General features: G+C 46.4%; 1 protein-coding gene across 1 annotated transcript in view; it reads right to left on the minus strand.

The window, feature by feature from the left end:
• The window catches only part of F5 (coagulation factor V), a 485,541-nt gene that overhangs the window by 409,145 nt on the left and 60,387 nt on the right, over window positions 1-16,009 (minus strand). The window contains exon 3 of the mRNA XM_068269820.1: window positions 3,054-3,176. Coding sequence (XP_068125921.1) covers window positions 3,054-3,176 — 123 coding nt within the window. The remainder of the gene's footprint in view (window positions 1-3,053; window positions 3,177-16,009) is intronic.

Genomic DNA, 16,009 nt, shown 5'->3' on the forward strand with positions numbered 1-16,009 from the left:
CTCACTGGCCTTGATACTAATCAGTTCGCTGCTTCTTGGCCTAGCTAGCTACTTTGAGCTACATCCATATATTGTGTAGACGCACAATATATATGTACTCCAGTTAGTCAGTTGTTTGTTAATTTTGTATTGATTATTATTATTATTGTAAATTATTCGTAATATCCTCCTGATATTATTGAAGTAACATCTCATTGTATATTTACCTGTGTACCGATCTCTTGCTAGTTTCCTGACCTTGCTCTAGTCTAATCCTTCTGTACCACAGCCATCTGATTCACCTTAACAACTCAGCCTGTCCCTGACTCTGTTGCTGTCTGATCCTTGCAATACGAATGACATCTGATACCCGTTACAGACCCTGCTTGTATTTTGACCATGACTTTGCCTTACGACTTTTTGTACCTCGATACCTATACTTGTGCACAAGTTCTGACCAGTCTAAGACTACGCATTACTGTTATAGCAGTTGGCTGATGGTGTAATGGTTAAGGGCTCTGCCTCTGACACAGGAGACCAGGGTTCGAATCTCGGCTCTGCCTGTTCAGTAAGCCAGCACTAATTCAGTAGGAGACCTTTGGCAAGTCTCCCTTACACTGCTACTGCCAATAGAGCGCGCCCTAGTGGCTGCTGCTCTGCTCTGGCGCTTTGAGTCCGCAAGGAGAAAAGCGCAATATAAATGTTATTTGTCTTGTCTTGTCTTGTTATTGTATATTTATCTGTAAGATATCTCGTCACGCACCAGCGTGATACCTGCATAAATAAAACTAGAAATAAAGCTAGAATTCTGACACTCCCCCCTGACTGCTTCCACCACTGCACTGCCATAAGTAGTTTCCCCCTCCTACTATAGATAGCCAGATGTGCACACAGTGTTAGGTAGCCCCCCCAGCATAGATAACCAGATGTGTCCCCCAGGATTAGATAGCCCCCCCTGTATAGCCAGATGTTCCCCCAATGATTATATAGCCCCCAGTATATATAGCCAGATGTGCCCCCATGGATTACGAAGCCCCCAGTATATATAGCCAGATGTACTACTTATGGATTATGTAGCCCCCAAGTATTTATATAGCCAGATGTGCCCTCAAGGATTATGTAGCCCCCCTCCCCAGTATATATATCAAGATGTGCCCCAGAAATTAGGTAGCCTCCCCCAGTACAGATAGCCACATGTGTTCCCCAGGATTGGTTAGCCACCAATTATAAACTGCCAGCTGTACCCCCAGTATTAGACAGTCTCTCCCTAGTATAGATACTAGCCAGATATCCCCTCCATTTTAGGCAGTCTACCCCCACCCCATATGCAGAGTGATGCAAGCAGAAGCGATGTCAGCGCCGCCGGGAACTTCTGCAAGCCTTCTCCCCATCACACAGTTCTGTATCTCCTCTCCAACTCCTCCAGTGGTGCAGTAATGAGAGGCGCCACTAGGGGGCAGCAGAGAGGGGACACGGAACTGTGTGATGCGGAGTAGACTTGCAGAAATTCCCAGTGGCGCTGACAGGTGAATTGCACTGTCGCTTCCGCTCACATCACTCTGCATATGGGCAGGTGAGGGGGGCACTCGGGGGGCCCCTTCCTCCTTCCTCTGCCTGCCGCTGCTTCCCCAGCTAACGGCCGCGGTACCCGACAGACCGGCCGGCCGAATACCATTTTTAAATAATGAAGACAGGCTTGGGGGCCCCCCTGAGCTCTTGGGCCCTGGGACAATTGCTTTTCTTGCCTTAATGGTAGCGCTAGCCCTGATACTCTGATTGTTTTGGATCTGTTTGTGCACAACTAATTACTTTCCTCATATAGCCGGTGTTTGGTGCTGACCCAATATTTGTTTTGTTATGTAAGGTACATTTTCTAAGGTTGTTTGTGTTATGTGCCTTTATACATCGCAGTGATGGCACAGAACACACTATACACATTTAGAAATGTAAATATACATACATTAAAAAAATGTATTTATTATTACATCTATTTCATATCTTTTATTCAATCGTTTTGTGTCAAAATCAAACATATGTGTATCGTACATTGGTTAGAAGAGTCTAAATTTTCATTAAAGAGAAAAAAAAAGATCAAAATTGTCGAAATGAAATTTGTTTTTTAAAAAATTGTAATGTGTGTGGCCACCATTAAACTGACTATAGAAATCAGAGGTTTACCTGACACATTGAGCTACTAGCATAATGTCCTATTCACTGGTTTCTTACAACTCCTGGACATCTGGGTGATCATGAACCCCACTGCCTGAGATCTTGCTATTAGTTTAAATTTCCCTTGCAGTATCATATTATAAAATTGGCATTGCTGAATATAATCATATACTGTCTTATTTATGGTAGCAAGCTTTGCTGCAGCCTAACAGAATAGATAAATACTCTATAATAATTTCCCTGTGTCGCTGTGTCCAGCTGTCCCTGTGTCCCTGTTATTTGATACTGCACATGTGCGCAGTACGGACAGCTGGACGAGACCAGGGAGTGAGGTGACCGTTTTTAAACGGGCTTGGGTCTACTAGTAATTAAAATAAAACATTAAGGCCCCTGCCACACTAGGACGTTTTCACTGCACTGTGATACCCTTTTTTACCGCAGGGTAACGGTAATGCAAAGAAAGTCTATGGGACATTTCATATCTGACGCGGTGCGATTCACTGGAAGCATCCGTTCTAACGCAAAAGTACCAGCGCGTTACTGGTCAACATCCACAGCAACATGCGTTGACCGGAAGTCATGTAAGTCTATGGTGATGCAGATAATTTAATATTTTTCGTGTGCACATGCGCGGAAGCATATTTTTTTAATACGCTTCTGTGGAATTCGTATTTCGGCCACAGGAAGTCAGCACTAGAGAGCCTCACTTATAGTTTGGCTTGCTGCCAGAAGTGAGATTACTGTGTATTGCCACGGTTATCTCCAAAGCCTATTTTAAGCATTGCGGTGCAAAGCGATTGCACCATAACCAAAACACAGGTTGCTGGTGTGAAATCGGCCTCAGGAGGTACAATACCATTCAAAAAATACACACTTTGTTTACTACAATGCAAAAACATAATTACCTTCAGACCTTTTACCATATAAAATTCCTTGAGGATGGATAGTAAGGGGTTTTGTAGCCATATTTTTAAAGTGGACCTTTAGAGTATCCCCAATCTCAACACGCAAAGTTGGTCCCAAAATACCTGAAAGAAAAACATGCAGAAAATGTTCAGTGTACTGAATATCATCTTAAATAAAGTGTAATTCTTCTTTTACTAGCAACAGAGAATTATCATTCAATCTCTTCTACACACTGCAAATATTTTGTGTTGTGAAGTTTACCATCTAAGGCTGGTTCAACTGCAAGCACTTTTATTGATATTTATTTAATTTATTTTCTACACTTTTATAAGTACCTGGGATTTGAAATCTGTTAATATAATGCTATGTGTGATTTTTTTTTTTTAAATCACGTTGCTCAAGTGGGAACGCACATATAGCATTACATTAGCAAGAACTTTTAAATCACTGGTGCTTAGAAAAAACCTTCTGTTTTAAAGTGGCCTGAACTCTTTAAATGGACAGCAGTAAACATAGAGAAATTGCACCCTGTATGTATTTAGAGCGTTTAGCCTGTCTAATTCCTTCCACATCTGTGACTAAGCACAATTTGTAATTTGATCCTTATCTGTGTCAGCTGACTGCCATGGCAGAGAGCTAATAGGTAAACACAAGATGTTAATATTGTGGCTGGATGGTGTAATGGTTAAGGGCTCTGCCTCTGACACAGGAGACCTGGGTTCAAATCTCGGCTCTGCCTGTTCAGTAAGCTACACCTATTCAGTAAGGAGTTTCTTGGGCAAGTCTCCCTAACACTGCTGCTGCCTACTGAGTGCGCTCTAGTGGCTGCCTCGCAAGCGCTTTGAGTCCGACAGGAGAAAGGCGCTATACAAATACTGCCATTATTATTATTATTATTATTAATAATATGTGTGCTCCCATGAAAGCAGGAAGTAGGCAAACTGCAGATTTGTTGCAGAATTTGTATCAGCTGTATTTGTATCAGTTGTAACAAAGAAATGTTTTTCTTTAAAGAGACACTGTAACAAGAAAAACATCCCCTGGGGGGTACTCACTTCGGGAGGGGGAAGCCTCAGGATCCTAATGAGGCTTCCCCCGTGCTCCTCTGTCCCACAGGGGTCTCGCTGCAGCCCTTCAAAGCCGGTGCGACAAATCCGAAAGCCTGTTCAATATTTACCTTTCTAGGCTCCAGCGGGGGCGCTGTTTCAGCTCTTCTGACGGAGATAGGCGGAAATAGCCGATCTCCATCGGGTCTGCTGTACTGCGCAGGCGCAGGAGACTTGCACCTGCGCAGTAGAGCGGCCCGACGGAGATCAGGTATTTCCGCCTATCTCCGTGGGAAGAGCGGATACTGCGCCTGCGCTGGAGGCACGGAGATAAATATTTATATTGCCGCCACTCCAGGAGGATTTCCGCCACCACCGTGGGACCGAGGAGGATCGGGGTAGCCTTAATAGGATCTGGAGGCTTCCCCCACCCGAGGTGAGTACCCCCCAGGGGACGTTTTTTTGTTACAGATTTTCTTTAAAAGTTAGTATGCTGTTGCTTATCTTTTAGAGCAGAGAGGAGTTCTGAGTTCAGGTCCACTTTAAGAAAGCAAACTTCTGGTGCTTAAAAAAGCACTCATAGTGTGAACCAGCCCTTACGCACATAAGTACCTTTCTTGCAGGAAGCGGTAAGTAGCAGCAAGATAGATTAATTACTTAGTTTTCAAAAGGCTGAGTGTATTGTGGAAACTGCAATTATTAGAGAATGATGCAATGTTATATAAACTAAGCTATATGCCTGAAAATAAAAATATGACATTATTTTCTTTGCTACTAATGTTCTATTAATTATCCGTACTACACAACCAATTCGTTCGCTTCAGTGTCACTTTAAGATTGCTTTCAGAAGTCAATGATCATTCAAGGTAATAACATACACTGCTAGTTTGGTTTAAGAAAAGACATCCGTCCATCAAGTTTAACCAGAAAAAAAATAAAACGACATCGTGCAGCACCTTCACATTTCCCAGTTGATCCAGATGAAGGTGAAAAAAGCCTTATAAAGCTTGGACAAATCAAATGGATAAATACAGCTCGAAATTACCTAGTAAATATAGCCAAGGATGTCAGTATATGCAAGGAAAGCATCCAAAACCTCTTTAAATACCAATAAAGAACTTGGCATACAGTAACTATAGCCCGTGGTAAAATATTCCAGATTTTAACCACTCTTACTGTAAAGAACTTCTTTCATATGCAGACCATGTCCCTTTGTCCTTTGTAGCCTTGGGACAAAAAGCTTTTCTGTCAAGCCTTTGTATTGTCCCCTGATTGCCCAAATTGTCCAATTTTGCTTGGTAAGTGAGACCTTCCATCCCTTTGGATGAATTTATAATGTGGCTGATAGAGGCCTTTGTAGCTTGTTTAATACATTTACTCTTAGTCTGAGTGCAATGCCCAGTATACTAGCTGCACTGAAATGATACAGTCATACCTGCCTTTCCTTTAGGTCTTGGCAGTGACAATTAGCCATTTTGCTCTACTAACTTTGATTTCCAGCATGTTGTAAAATATTGCTGCAGTTCCCACTCTTGAAAACTCTGTAGTTAAAGGGAAGATCGAGCACCATTCCAAGCAGCTTGCTGACGAGCACCCTCGATAAAGCCCTCCCCATCAATGATCTACGATGACCTAGTGCCAGTAGCGGTCCAGGAAGCAGACATACTCTGTCACCTCTGCAGACTCAATCCCAGGAAAGCAGCCAGCCCGGACAGCATGTCACCAACTTGCCTGAGAACCTGTGCAGACCAGCTGGCCCCCATGCTCACCTCCCTATGCAATAGGTCCCTGACGGAAGGCAGAGTCCCCTCCTGTCTCAAAAGGTCCCAAAAAAGCCGGGCAACACAGAACACAATAACTTCAGACCTGTGGCCCTCACCCCCATCGCCATGAAGATATTTGAATGACTGGTTCTCGCCTATCTGAAGTGTTTCACCAACTCCCTCCTCCAACACCTGATCCACACCAGTTTGCATACAGAGCTAACAGGTCCATGGATGACGCCATCAACATCAGCCTCAGCCTGGCGTACATCACTTGACAGACCAGACTCCTACGTCAGGATCCTGTTTCTAGACTTAAGCTCTGCATTCAACACGATCTTCCCAAAAATCCTGATGACAACCTGGCGCATCTCGGAGTCAAAACCACACTTTTTCACGTGGGTAAAGGACTTCCTCTCCAATAGGATGCAACAGGTGAAGCTTGGCAACTGCTTCTCCAGTGTGAGAACTAACCACACAGGAGCACTGCAGGGGTGTGTTATTTTCCCTCTCCTGTTCTCACTGTACACCAACAACTGTACTTCATCCTCTGACTCTGTAAAGGTCATCAAATTTGCGGATGATACTGCTATCATCAGGCTCATCGGCAGGGAGGAGGATAGGGCAGGATTACCGACCAGGAAACAGAAGCAGTCGCTTGGGGCCCCCCATTCAGAGTCTAAGGGGCCCCATCAGCACATAATCCAGCCCTCACCATCCTGTCAAAGGACGCTGCCCACTGCTGACTGTCTTCAGAGCCTGGCTCTCCTCCTGGCTCCCTCTCCTGCTACTGTATGCTCTGCCGCTGCCCGCTCCTCCCTCCCTTCCCACAGAGAACCACAGCTACAGTGGGTATGAATGATAGCAGCAGATGACAAACGCCCACTCACCTATCCGTGATACAAGCGATAGAGGTCCCATCATCCGAAACCCATCTGTCTCCTCTCCAGTGCCGCCGCTTGCTCTGAACTTCCTGATTCTCAGATCAGACAGTAAGGAGGAAGTAGTAATAGCAGTAGTAACAGCTGCGGCACTCTATAGGAGACAGATGGGCTCCGGATTATGGGACCTCTATTGCTTGGATCGCAATAGGTGAATGCGAGTCATCTGGTGCTGTTATTCTCCCCCGCTGCGGCTGCCCTTCTCTGCAGGACTACTGTATTCACGGGGGTGGAGGCTGCATGGTGGATGTGGCTGTCTAGTTTGGGAGGAAATTGGTGGTGGGGGGGTGTTATGTAATTCAGTCTGGGGGTGGCTTCCGGGTTGGCGGTGTCCAGAGCTTTCTGTTATTGCCAGGCTGGAGATGCAGGGGGAAAGTGCTGCCACTGTGATATCTGGCACCCTCTTTACATGGGTGCCCCAAGTGACAATGTCCCAGCCATTTATCTCTCCCTCTGCATGTTGGCGCTGCTATTCCGTGCATTGTGCACCCGCAGAGGAAAGCGGGCTGTTGCCCATAGCAACCAGTAGAGCGGCTGCCCCGGTGTGTCTGGAATGTTGCTGTTCACACAGCAGCTGCATCTTCTCATTCTATTATGGGGGGCCCAAATCAGTTACTTTGCTTAGGGCCCCATTTAGCCTTAATCCGGCTCTGGAGGGGGAATACGATTATCACAATGAGATTGAGAGAGTCTGCAGATGTTGCGAGGTCAAGCTTGTCCTTAATGCAGCCAAAACAGTGGAACTGATCTTAGACTTCGGGAGACACCCCCCCCCCCCCCCCCCCCATGCCACAACCAGTCCTGATCAACGATATTGAAGTCTCCAGGGTATCTAGTGTTAGGTTCCTTCGGAACAACCCTAACTAGCAACCTAAGGTAGGGGTAGAACACCTCCAAAATCCAGAAGAAGGCTCAGCAGAGATTATTTTTCCTGCACCAATTGAAAAAATTCAGTATGCTACAGGAGCTGCTGTCCAGCTTCTACACTGCCACTATTGAAGCTACCCTTTGCTCTGCCATTATCATGTGGTATGCAGGAGTAACCGTCAGAGATAAGTATAAGCTTCAACGAGTTATCAGCTCAGCGGAAAGGATCATCGGCTCTCCTCTGCCACCTCTAGACCTCCTCTATACCACTAGAATGAAGGCAAGGACTAACAGGATTTCCCAGGACCCCTCCCACCCAGGCTAACACTTCTTCAAGCTCCTTCCATCGGGCCGATGCTACAGGACCATCCCCCCAAGAACTAACAGACGAAGGGACACCTTTTTTCCCCAAGCAGCCATCCTGCTGAACTCCAGCCCCTCATTGGTACTCTAGCCCCACTCAGCTCAAATACGCCTGGCTGAGGCAGACTGGAGTCTGGGCCAGCTAATAACCCAGCCGTCACCCTGGTGCACTTCTAGAAACAACTCAACTTAAGGTGCTGAGTGATGTTACTTATCCCCTGAGCAGCACTAATCCACACCCTGCGGGAGGCTCATGACTTGCTCATGAGCTAACTGCATGTTGTACAGCATCAACCGTTTTCATATTATGTAGCCTGCCTGTCTTTTGCTTGTATTTTATTGTTAACGTTCTATTGTCAATTTCTGTCTTTGCTCTATTGCCACTGCCATGTGAACCACAACCAATTCCGGGTGCGACTTCAGTCACACTTGGCGAATTAAAGATTCTGATTATGAAAAATCAAAAATCTACTTACCTGGGGCTTCATCCAGCCCCTGGCAGACGCCCTGTGCCCTCTCTGCAGCTCTGGTGGCTCCCGGTCGCCTCCGGTGCAGATGCCAACCTCGCCAGGTCAGAATCTTACTGTGCTCCAGCACTCACGGAGTCACACTGACATCATCCAGACTGTACTGTGCAGGCGTAGTATTTATGCACCTGTGCAGTACAGTCCGGATGACGTCAGCATGACAGGCGAGTCAGGAATCCATTTTAGCGCAAAGTATGGTGATAAGTAGAGTTGGGCGAACAGTTCGGCTGTGTTAGCCGAAATGCAGCCGAACTGTTCGGCTGCCCAAGCTGTCATTTATCTGTGGCTCTTACTACTTCCGGGTCGCAATGACCCGGAGTAGTACGTCTGCGCTGGCCCGGCGGAGCGCGTCCTAGATCGCGCTCCCGTTGCCGGGCACTCTCTGCGCATGTGTGTGACGTCACTCATGACGTCACACACATGCGCAGAGAGTGCCCGGCAACGGGAGCGCGATCTAGGACGCGCTCCGCCGGGCCAGCGCAGACGTACTACTCCGGGTCATTGCAACCCGGAAGTAGTAAGAGCCACAGATAAATGACAGCTTGGGCAGCCGAACAGTTCGGCTGCAGTTCGGCTAACACAGCCGAACTGTTCGCCCAACTCTAGTGATAAGTTGTACTGTATCTTAAAACACGGCTAAAATCAATAATTGCATTATTACATTGCATTATTGACCAGAGCCTCATGTTAGGAAACTTAAAACTTATTTAACCATTTACCGACATCCTATCGTATTAAAACGTCATGCTTACCGCTATTAACGGCAACATGACGTTTTAATACGTCGCGCATTCCCGCCGCTGCTACCGCCGTGTGCGCGCTGCTACCGCCGCCATTACCGTCGGGATCCCGTGCTGGGTGATTGGGGAAGAAGACCGAACGGTCCTCTACCCAATCGCAGTGCCTGGAGTGAATGGACGTGACCGCGAACAGCGGCTACGTCCATTCACATAAACAGGAAATGTAACAGTTTAATAAAGTGTAAAAAAAAAAAAAAGTGAACACGTCCTATGAGTATATTACACCTACAAAATACATACATTTTCAAGTATATACACATCATTAATAAAATTACACTTCCAACCCTCCCCCCAAAAAAAACACTTGTAAAAAAAAAAATCAGCTTAAAAAAAATAAATAAATAGTTGCCTTAGGGACTCAGCTTTTTTTATTCTATATTTTATTGGGGAAAATTAATTTTAATTTATTACATAGGGGCTTGTAATTATGGCCAGAACAAACAGAAAAATAACCACTTATATTTCAAAATAATATACTGTCGCCATACATTGTGATAGGGACATAATTTAAACGGTTTAACTATCGGGACCACTGGGCAAATAAAACGTGTTTGTTTTATCCACAGGAGAATGTTTAATTTTAAAACTATAATGGCTGAACACTGAGAAATAATGATTTTTTTTATTTTTTTTCTGTTTTTCTCATTAAAATGCATCTAAATTAAAAAAAATTCTTAGCAAAATGTACTATCCACAGAAAGCCTAATTGGTGGCGAAAAAAACGAGGTATAGATCATTTTCTTGTGATAAATAGTAATAAAGTTATTAGGGAATAAAAGGGAGGAGCGCTGACAACTGAAAATTGCTCTGGTCCGTTAGGATAAAAACCCTTGGGGGTGAACTGGTTAAGTAGCAGTGCATTAACACTTAAAACTAGCATGTCCTTAAATGCATGCATCAAAAATGTGACAATATCTATGCGCTAAAGTAACAGGCATGCTCACCACAGTTTCCACTATTAGAGCCATATTTTTACATTTTCATGGCCCATATGTCTTGTACTCTATCCCCAATATGTAGTTCTTCCTTCCATGTGCAGCTGCTTCATTCTTATGTGTTCAGCACCTTACTGTTTAGATCCATGTGCACACACTGTCCAGCAGCCCCACTTCCATGTGTAGCAACAGCTTGCATCCCAGGTTCAGCTCCTCTCTTTTATGTCAAGCAACTATGCTATTTGTAGTCTCCCATTCCAAGTATAGCAAAGTACCACCTCAAATGAAGATCCCCTCATCCATTTGCACCCCCACATACCACAACCCCTCCTTTCCATGTGAAATCTCCTCATTCATAACCTCCTATCTGTTTGCAAAATCTCATTTGTCTAGTGTGGAGCCAGACCTATGAGAAGAATTTTATCAAAGACAGTATTGGAACCCGGACCTATGAGAGGCATCCCCTTGGAACGAGGCTTATATGGCCTTCAGCAGAAATCCAGTGATTTTTTTTTTTTTTTTGCATTAGTAGCACCATCTTAAGTCTGATATTAGAAATATGCTCAACAACCTAATAGCTGTTTTTGCTATCTCTGTCTCTATGCTCAGTGATCTCAACTCATTATTTGATATATCTCTATTACATGGTATACACAGTAGATAATCCTTTGCTGAAACAACAATTTTGGGCCAGTTCAGGCTAGACTCTAATGTGTGTAGAGCTGTCCCATGAAGTTGTTCAATGATTCGCCAAGACTGATCGTTAAATGATAGGTGTCAAGGCGCACTGACTTAATTTCTCCATCATATTGAAGGTAATCTGAAAAGTGTCAAAATTCTAACTAATTGCATCATTTAAGGGCTACTAGCCTTTAGTAGTTGTATTAATGCTACAACTGTGGCATGAGGTTAGGGGTAAACATCAATTGTCACCTGGTCTATCATCTTTGGCTTCACTAGAGAGGATGCCATTCTATCCCCTGAGCCTAGAGAGACCCTTCTTTTTGGGTCCTGGAAAATGTGCATGGGTGTTATTTGCATGCTATCAGTTTTGATCAGTTTATCAGTTTTGAAATCCCTCCAGATGCTGCACAGTAAATATGGACAGCTTCCTTTTGATTGTCTCACTTTCTCTCCAATCAAGAACATTGCATGAGACCATTTACAGATTTGTCATTTGATGAGATATTTCTAGAAAAAGTTTCACCTAAGCATAAAATCTCAAGGTTTTACCCAGGCGCGGAGCTAGGGGGGGTCGGGGTAGGACAAGTGCCCCGGGGCGCCTGGTCCCCAATGGCGCCCTCCGCCTGGCTGAGCTGCGGGGTTTTTTTTTATTTGTTTTTTTTTTTTGGCGGGTGAGGGGAGCAGCGCAGAGAAGAGGGAGAGCTGTTCGGACGGTGGGGAAGGGGGGCCATATCCCCCCTCCTTCCCTCAACTTAGGTGCTCTCTCCCTCCCTCGCTGTCCCCTCCAATGTCCGGGTGGCTCTTGGCTGGCAGCGGCGGGCGGAACTCACCTCCGTCTCGCTCCAGCGCCGGGCGGAAGTTCGGGTGCGCAGCCGCTGCTCTGGTCTGGACCAGACCAGAGTAGTGGCAGATCCATCCGGCGCTGCGACGAGACGGAGGTAAGTTCCGCCCGCCGCTGCCAGCCACCCGGACATTGGAGGGGACAGCGAGGAAGGGAGAGCAGCTCTTCTCTGCGCTGCTCCCCTCCTGCTGGGGAGGGGGACACCTGACCTGGCTACCTACTCTGGGCACATATACCCCTGGCTACCTACTCTGGGCACATATACCCCTGGCTACCTACTCTGGGCACATATACCCCTGGCTACCTACTCTGGGCACATATACCCCTGGCTACCTACTCTGGGCACATATACCCCTGGCTACCTACTCTGGGCACATATACCCCTGGCTACCTACTCTGGGCACATATACCCCTGGCTACCTACTCTGGGCACATATACCCCTGGCTACCTACTCTGGGCATATATACCCCTGGCTACCTACTCTGGGCACATATACCCCTGGCTACCTACTCTGGGCACATATACCCCTGGCTACCTACTCTGGGCATATATACCCCTGGCTACCTACTCTGGGCACATATACCCCTGGCTACCTACTCTGGGCACATATACCCCTGCCTACATATACTGGGCATATACCCCTGGCTACCTACTCTGGGCACATATACCCCTGGCTACCTACTCTGGGCACATATACCCCTGGCTACCTACTCTGGGCACATATACCCCTGGCTACCTACTCTGGGCATATATACCCCTGGCTACCTACTCTGGGCACATATACCCCTGGCTACCTACTCTGGGCACATATACCCCTGGCTACCTACTCTGGGCATATATACCCCTGGCTACCTACTCTGGGCACATATACCCCTGGCTACCTACTCTGGGCACATATACCCCTGCCTACATATACTGGGCATATACCCCTGGCTACCTACTCTGGGCACATATACCCCTGGCTACCTACTCTGGGCACATATACCCCTGGCTACCTACTCTGGGCACATATACCCCTGGCTACCTACTCTTGGCACATATACCCCTGCCTACATATACTGGGCATATACCCCTGGCTACCTACTCTGGGCACATATACCCCTGGCTACCTACTCAGGGCACATATACCCCTGCCTACATATACTGGGCATATACCCCTGGCTACCTACTCTGGGCACATATACCCCTGGCTACCTACTCAGGGCACATATACCCCTGGCTACCTACTCTGGGCACATATTCCCCTGGCTACCTACTCTGGGCACATACCCCTGGCTACCTACTCTGGGCACATATACCCCTGCCTACATATACTGGGCATATACCCCTGGCTACCTACTCTGGGCACATATACCCCTGCCTACATATACTGGGCACATATACCCCTAACTACATATACTGGGTACATATACCCCTGGCTACATATACTGGGCATATATACCCCTGGCTACATATACTGGGCATATATACCCCTGGCTACATATACTGGGCACATATACCTCTGGCTACATATACTGGGGACACATACCCCTGCCTACATATACTGGGCACATATACCCCTGGCTACCTGTTCTGTGGACATCTCTACCCCTGGCTACCTGTTCTGGGGACATCTATACTGCTGGCCACCTATTCTGGGGACACCTATAGACCTGGGGCTACCTATTTTTGGGGAAGCACTGCTGTCAGATTGAGTGTATTTTGGGGAACTGCTGCCAGGTGAGAGGTGTCTACCATATTAAGGGGGAATTCTGCCTATTTATGTGAAATGCTGTCTATTTATGTGCCTCATGACTGCTGAATTTGTCTTGTTGGGGGCCTCATGGTTACTGAATTTGTCTTGTTGGGGGCTTCATGATTTGTTGGGGGCCTCAAGATCGCTGAATTTGTCTTGTTAGGGGCCTCATGATTGCTGAATTTGTCTTGTTAGGGGCCTCATGATTGCTGAATTTGTCTTGTTGGGGGCCTCAGGATTGCTAAATTTGTCTTGTTGGGGGCCTCATGATTGCTGAGTTGGTCATGTTGGGGGCCTCATGTTTACTCATGATTGCGGAATTTGTCTTGATGGGGGGGGCTCATGATTGCTGAATTTGTCTTGGAACATGCTGGAAGGTACATACTGAGGGAGGGTGGGTGAGCGTGAGCCTGCTAACCTCCATGTACATTTGAAGGGGCGTGACCAAATGTGGAGCACCCATAACCACGCCCACATTTGGTCACGACCCTTCACCTTAGGGGGCGCATTAATAGTCTTTGTCCCCGGGCGCTGAAAACTATAGCTACGCCTCTGGTTTTACCATATGCTTTTTAGGGATTCCTCAGGTGGAGTCTTGGTTCCTGGCCGTGTTAAATACTATTCCCCCTCCAGGCCGCCATGGATGGTAGGGAATGATTATTGTGTTTTAAATGTAACTTCAGCTCCGTCTTCTGACGGCGCCAAAGTTACTCCCTGTGCGCTGCTATAGCCGTAATTCCTATTATGGCCTATGGTGGTGCCGGCTGCGCCCAAGTCTCCTGTGCTGGATTCACAGTGTTCGTGTTGTGAGAAGGGAACATTGTGCCCCTTACTTTGGAACTGTCCAAAATATGCAGCTCTTAGACTGAGGCATAGTTATGGAGGGGACAAGACGGGACATATGTCCTCGGGTGCGGTGATTTGAGGCTGCTCAGCGGCCGCCAGTTTAGTGCTCATATTTGTCAGCCCTGTCGACCCCCCCGGTGCTGTGTCAGCTTTACAATGCCGATGCTTAGACAAGACAGCCTGGTGGCATAAAAATGCTTATTCCTCCCAACCTCTCCCCTTTGTTCTGCCTATGTGAGTGATTGGCTGAGTCATGCTGGTGAGGGGAGGAAGAGGCAGAAGAGCAGGGTCCTCACTCCAACTGGATCACAACTGCTATTGACCACGGCAGTTCCCAGGTTGCACCCTGTTGGATGCTCCTTTAAGGGCTTCATGCATGTTTGATTTTATCATCTTCATAGTAAGTGCATTTGTATCGTGCATTTTTGACTGATTAAATGTTATCACACTACGGAGCCCTCCTCCTCTTTTGTTTTTTCTCTTGGGCTAAGTGTACATTCATGGATGAAGTAGTGTAGTAAGGCAGAAATAGTCAAAAATGTAATCCTATCCCATAAACCAAGCAGTAATTAAAAAATAAGGTAGTGCCCATAATGTTGGAATATCAAGGTAGTTACTTATTCTTTCTTTCTCTGGGTTGTTTTGCATTGTAAAATATGTATTGCTTGTGTAAAAGCTTAAAGATTGTATATACAGGCAGTCCCTAGTTAACGAATGAAATAGGAACTGTAGGTTTGTTCTTAACCTGAATCTGTCCATAAGTCAAAACACTGTGCCTCTAACGCCTCTATGCCCTGCTGTCCCCTCTGTTACCCTGTGCCTCCAGTGTCCCCCTTTGTATCACCTCTGTTCCCCCTTGCCTTTAGTGTCCCCCTCTGTGCCACCTCTTCCCCCCACTGTGTCTCATTTGTTTTTTGCCAGATTAATAAAAATGTTTTCTTTGAATCTTTTAAAATCGATTACCTCAAAACTACAAGGTCTTTTTGGTTTCAATAATTTTATTGATTTTCAAATAAAACACGTCAAACATGTAAAGGCAAACATTAAAGGGACACTTAAGTCAAACAAAAAAAATGAGTTTTACTCACCTGGGGCTTCCAATAGCCCACTGCAGCTGTCCGGTGCCCTCGCCATCTCCCTCCGATCCTCCTGGCCCCGCCGGTAGCCACTTCCTGTTTCGGTGACAGGAGCTGACAGGCTGGGGACGCGAGTGATTCTTCGCGTTCCTGACCACAATAGTGCCATCTATGCTGCTAGAGCATATATCATATACCATATAGCAGCATAGAGGGTGCTAATGTGTCTGGGAACGCGAAGAATCACTCGCTTCCCCAGCCTGTCAGCTCCTGTCACCGAAACAGGAAGTGGCTGCTGGCGGGGCCAGGAGGATCGGAGGGAGACAGCGAGGACACCGGACAGCTGCAGGGGGCTATTGGAAGCCCTAGGTGAGTAAAACTCATTTTTTTTGTTTGACTTAAGTGTCCCTTTAAGTTGGTCCAACTTATACAATAGTACAAACAGGTAAAAGTAACAGGAATAGTCCTCAGCGGGACACAGAGAGGAGAGTTTGTAAACATTCAAAAAATATATGGCAACATTATACACC

This window comes from Hyperolius riggenbachi, chromosome 2, assembly GCF_040937935.1.
Source record: "Hyperolius riggenbachi isolate aHypRig1 chromosome 2, aHypRig1.pri, whole genome shotgun sequence".
In the NCBI taxonomy this organism is placed as follows: Eukaryota; Metazoa; Chordata; class Amphibia; order Anura; family Hyperoliidae; genus Hyperolius; species Hyperolius riggenbachi.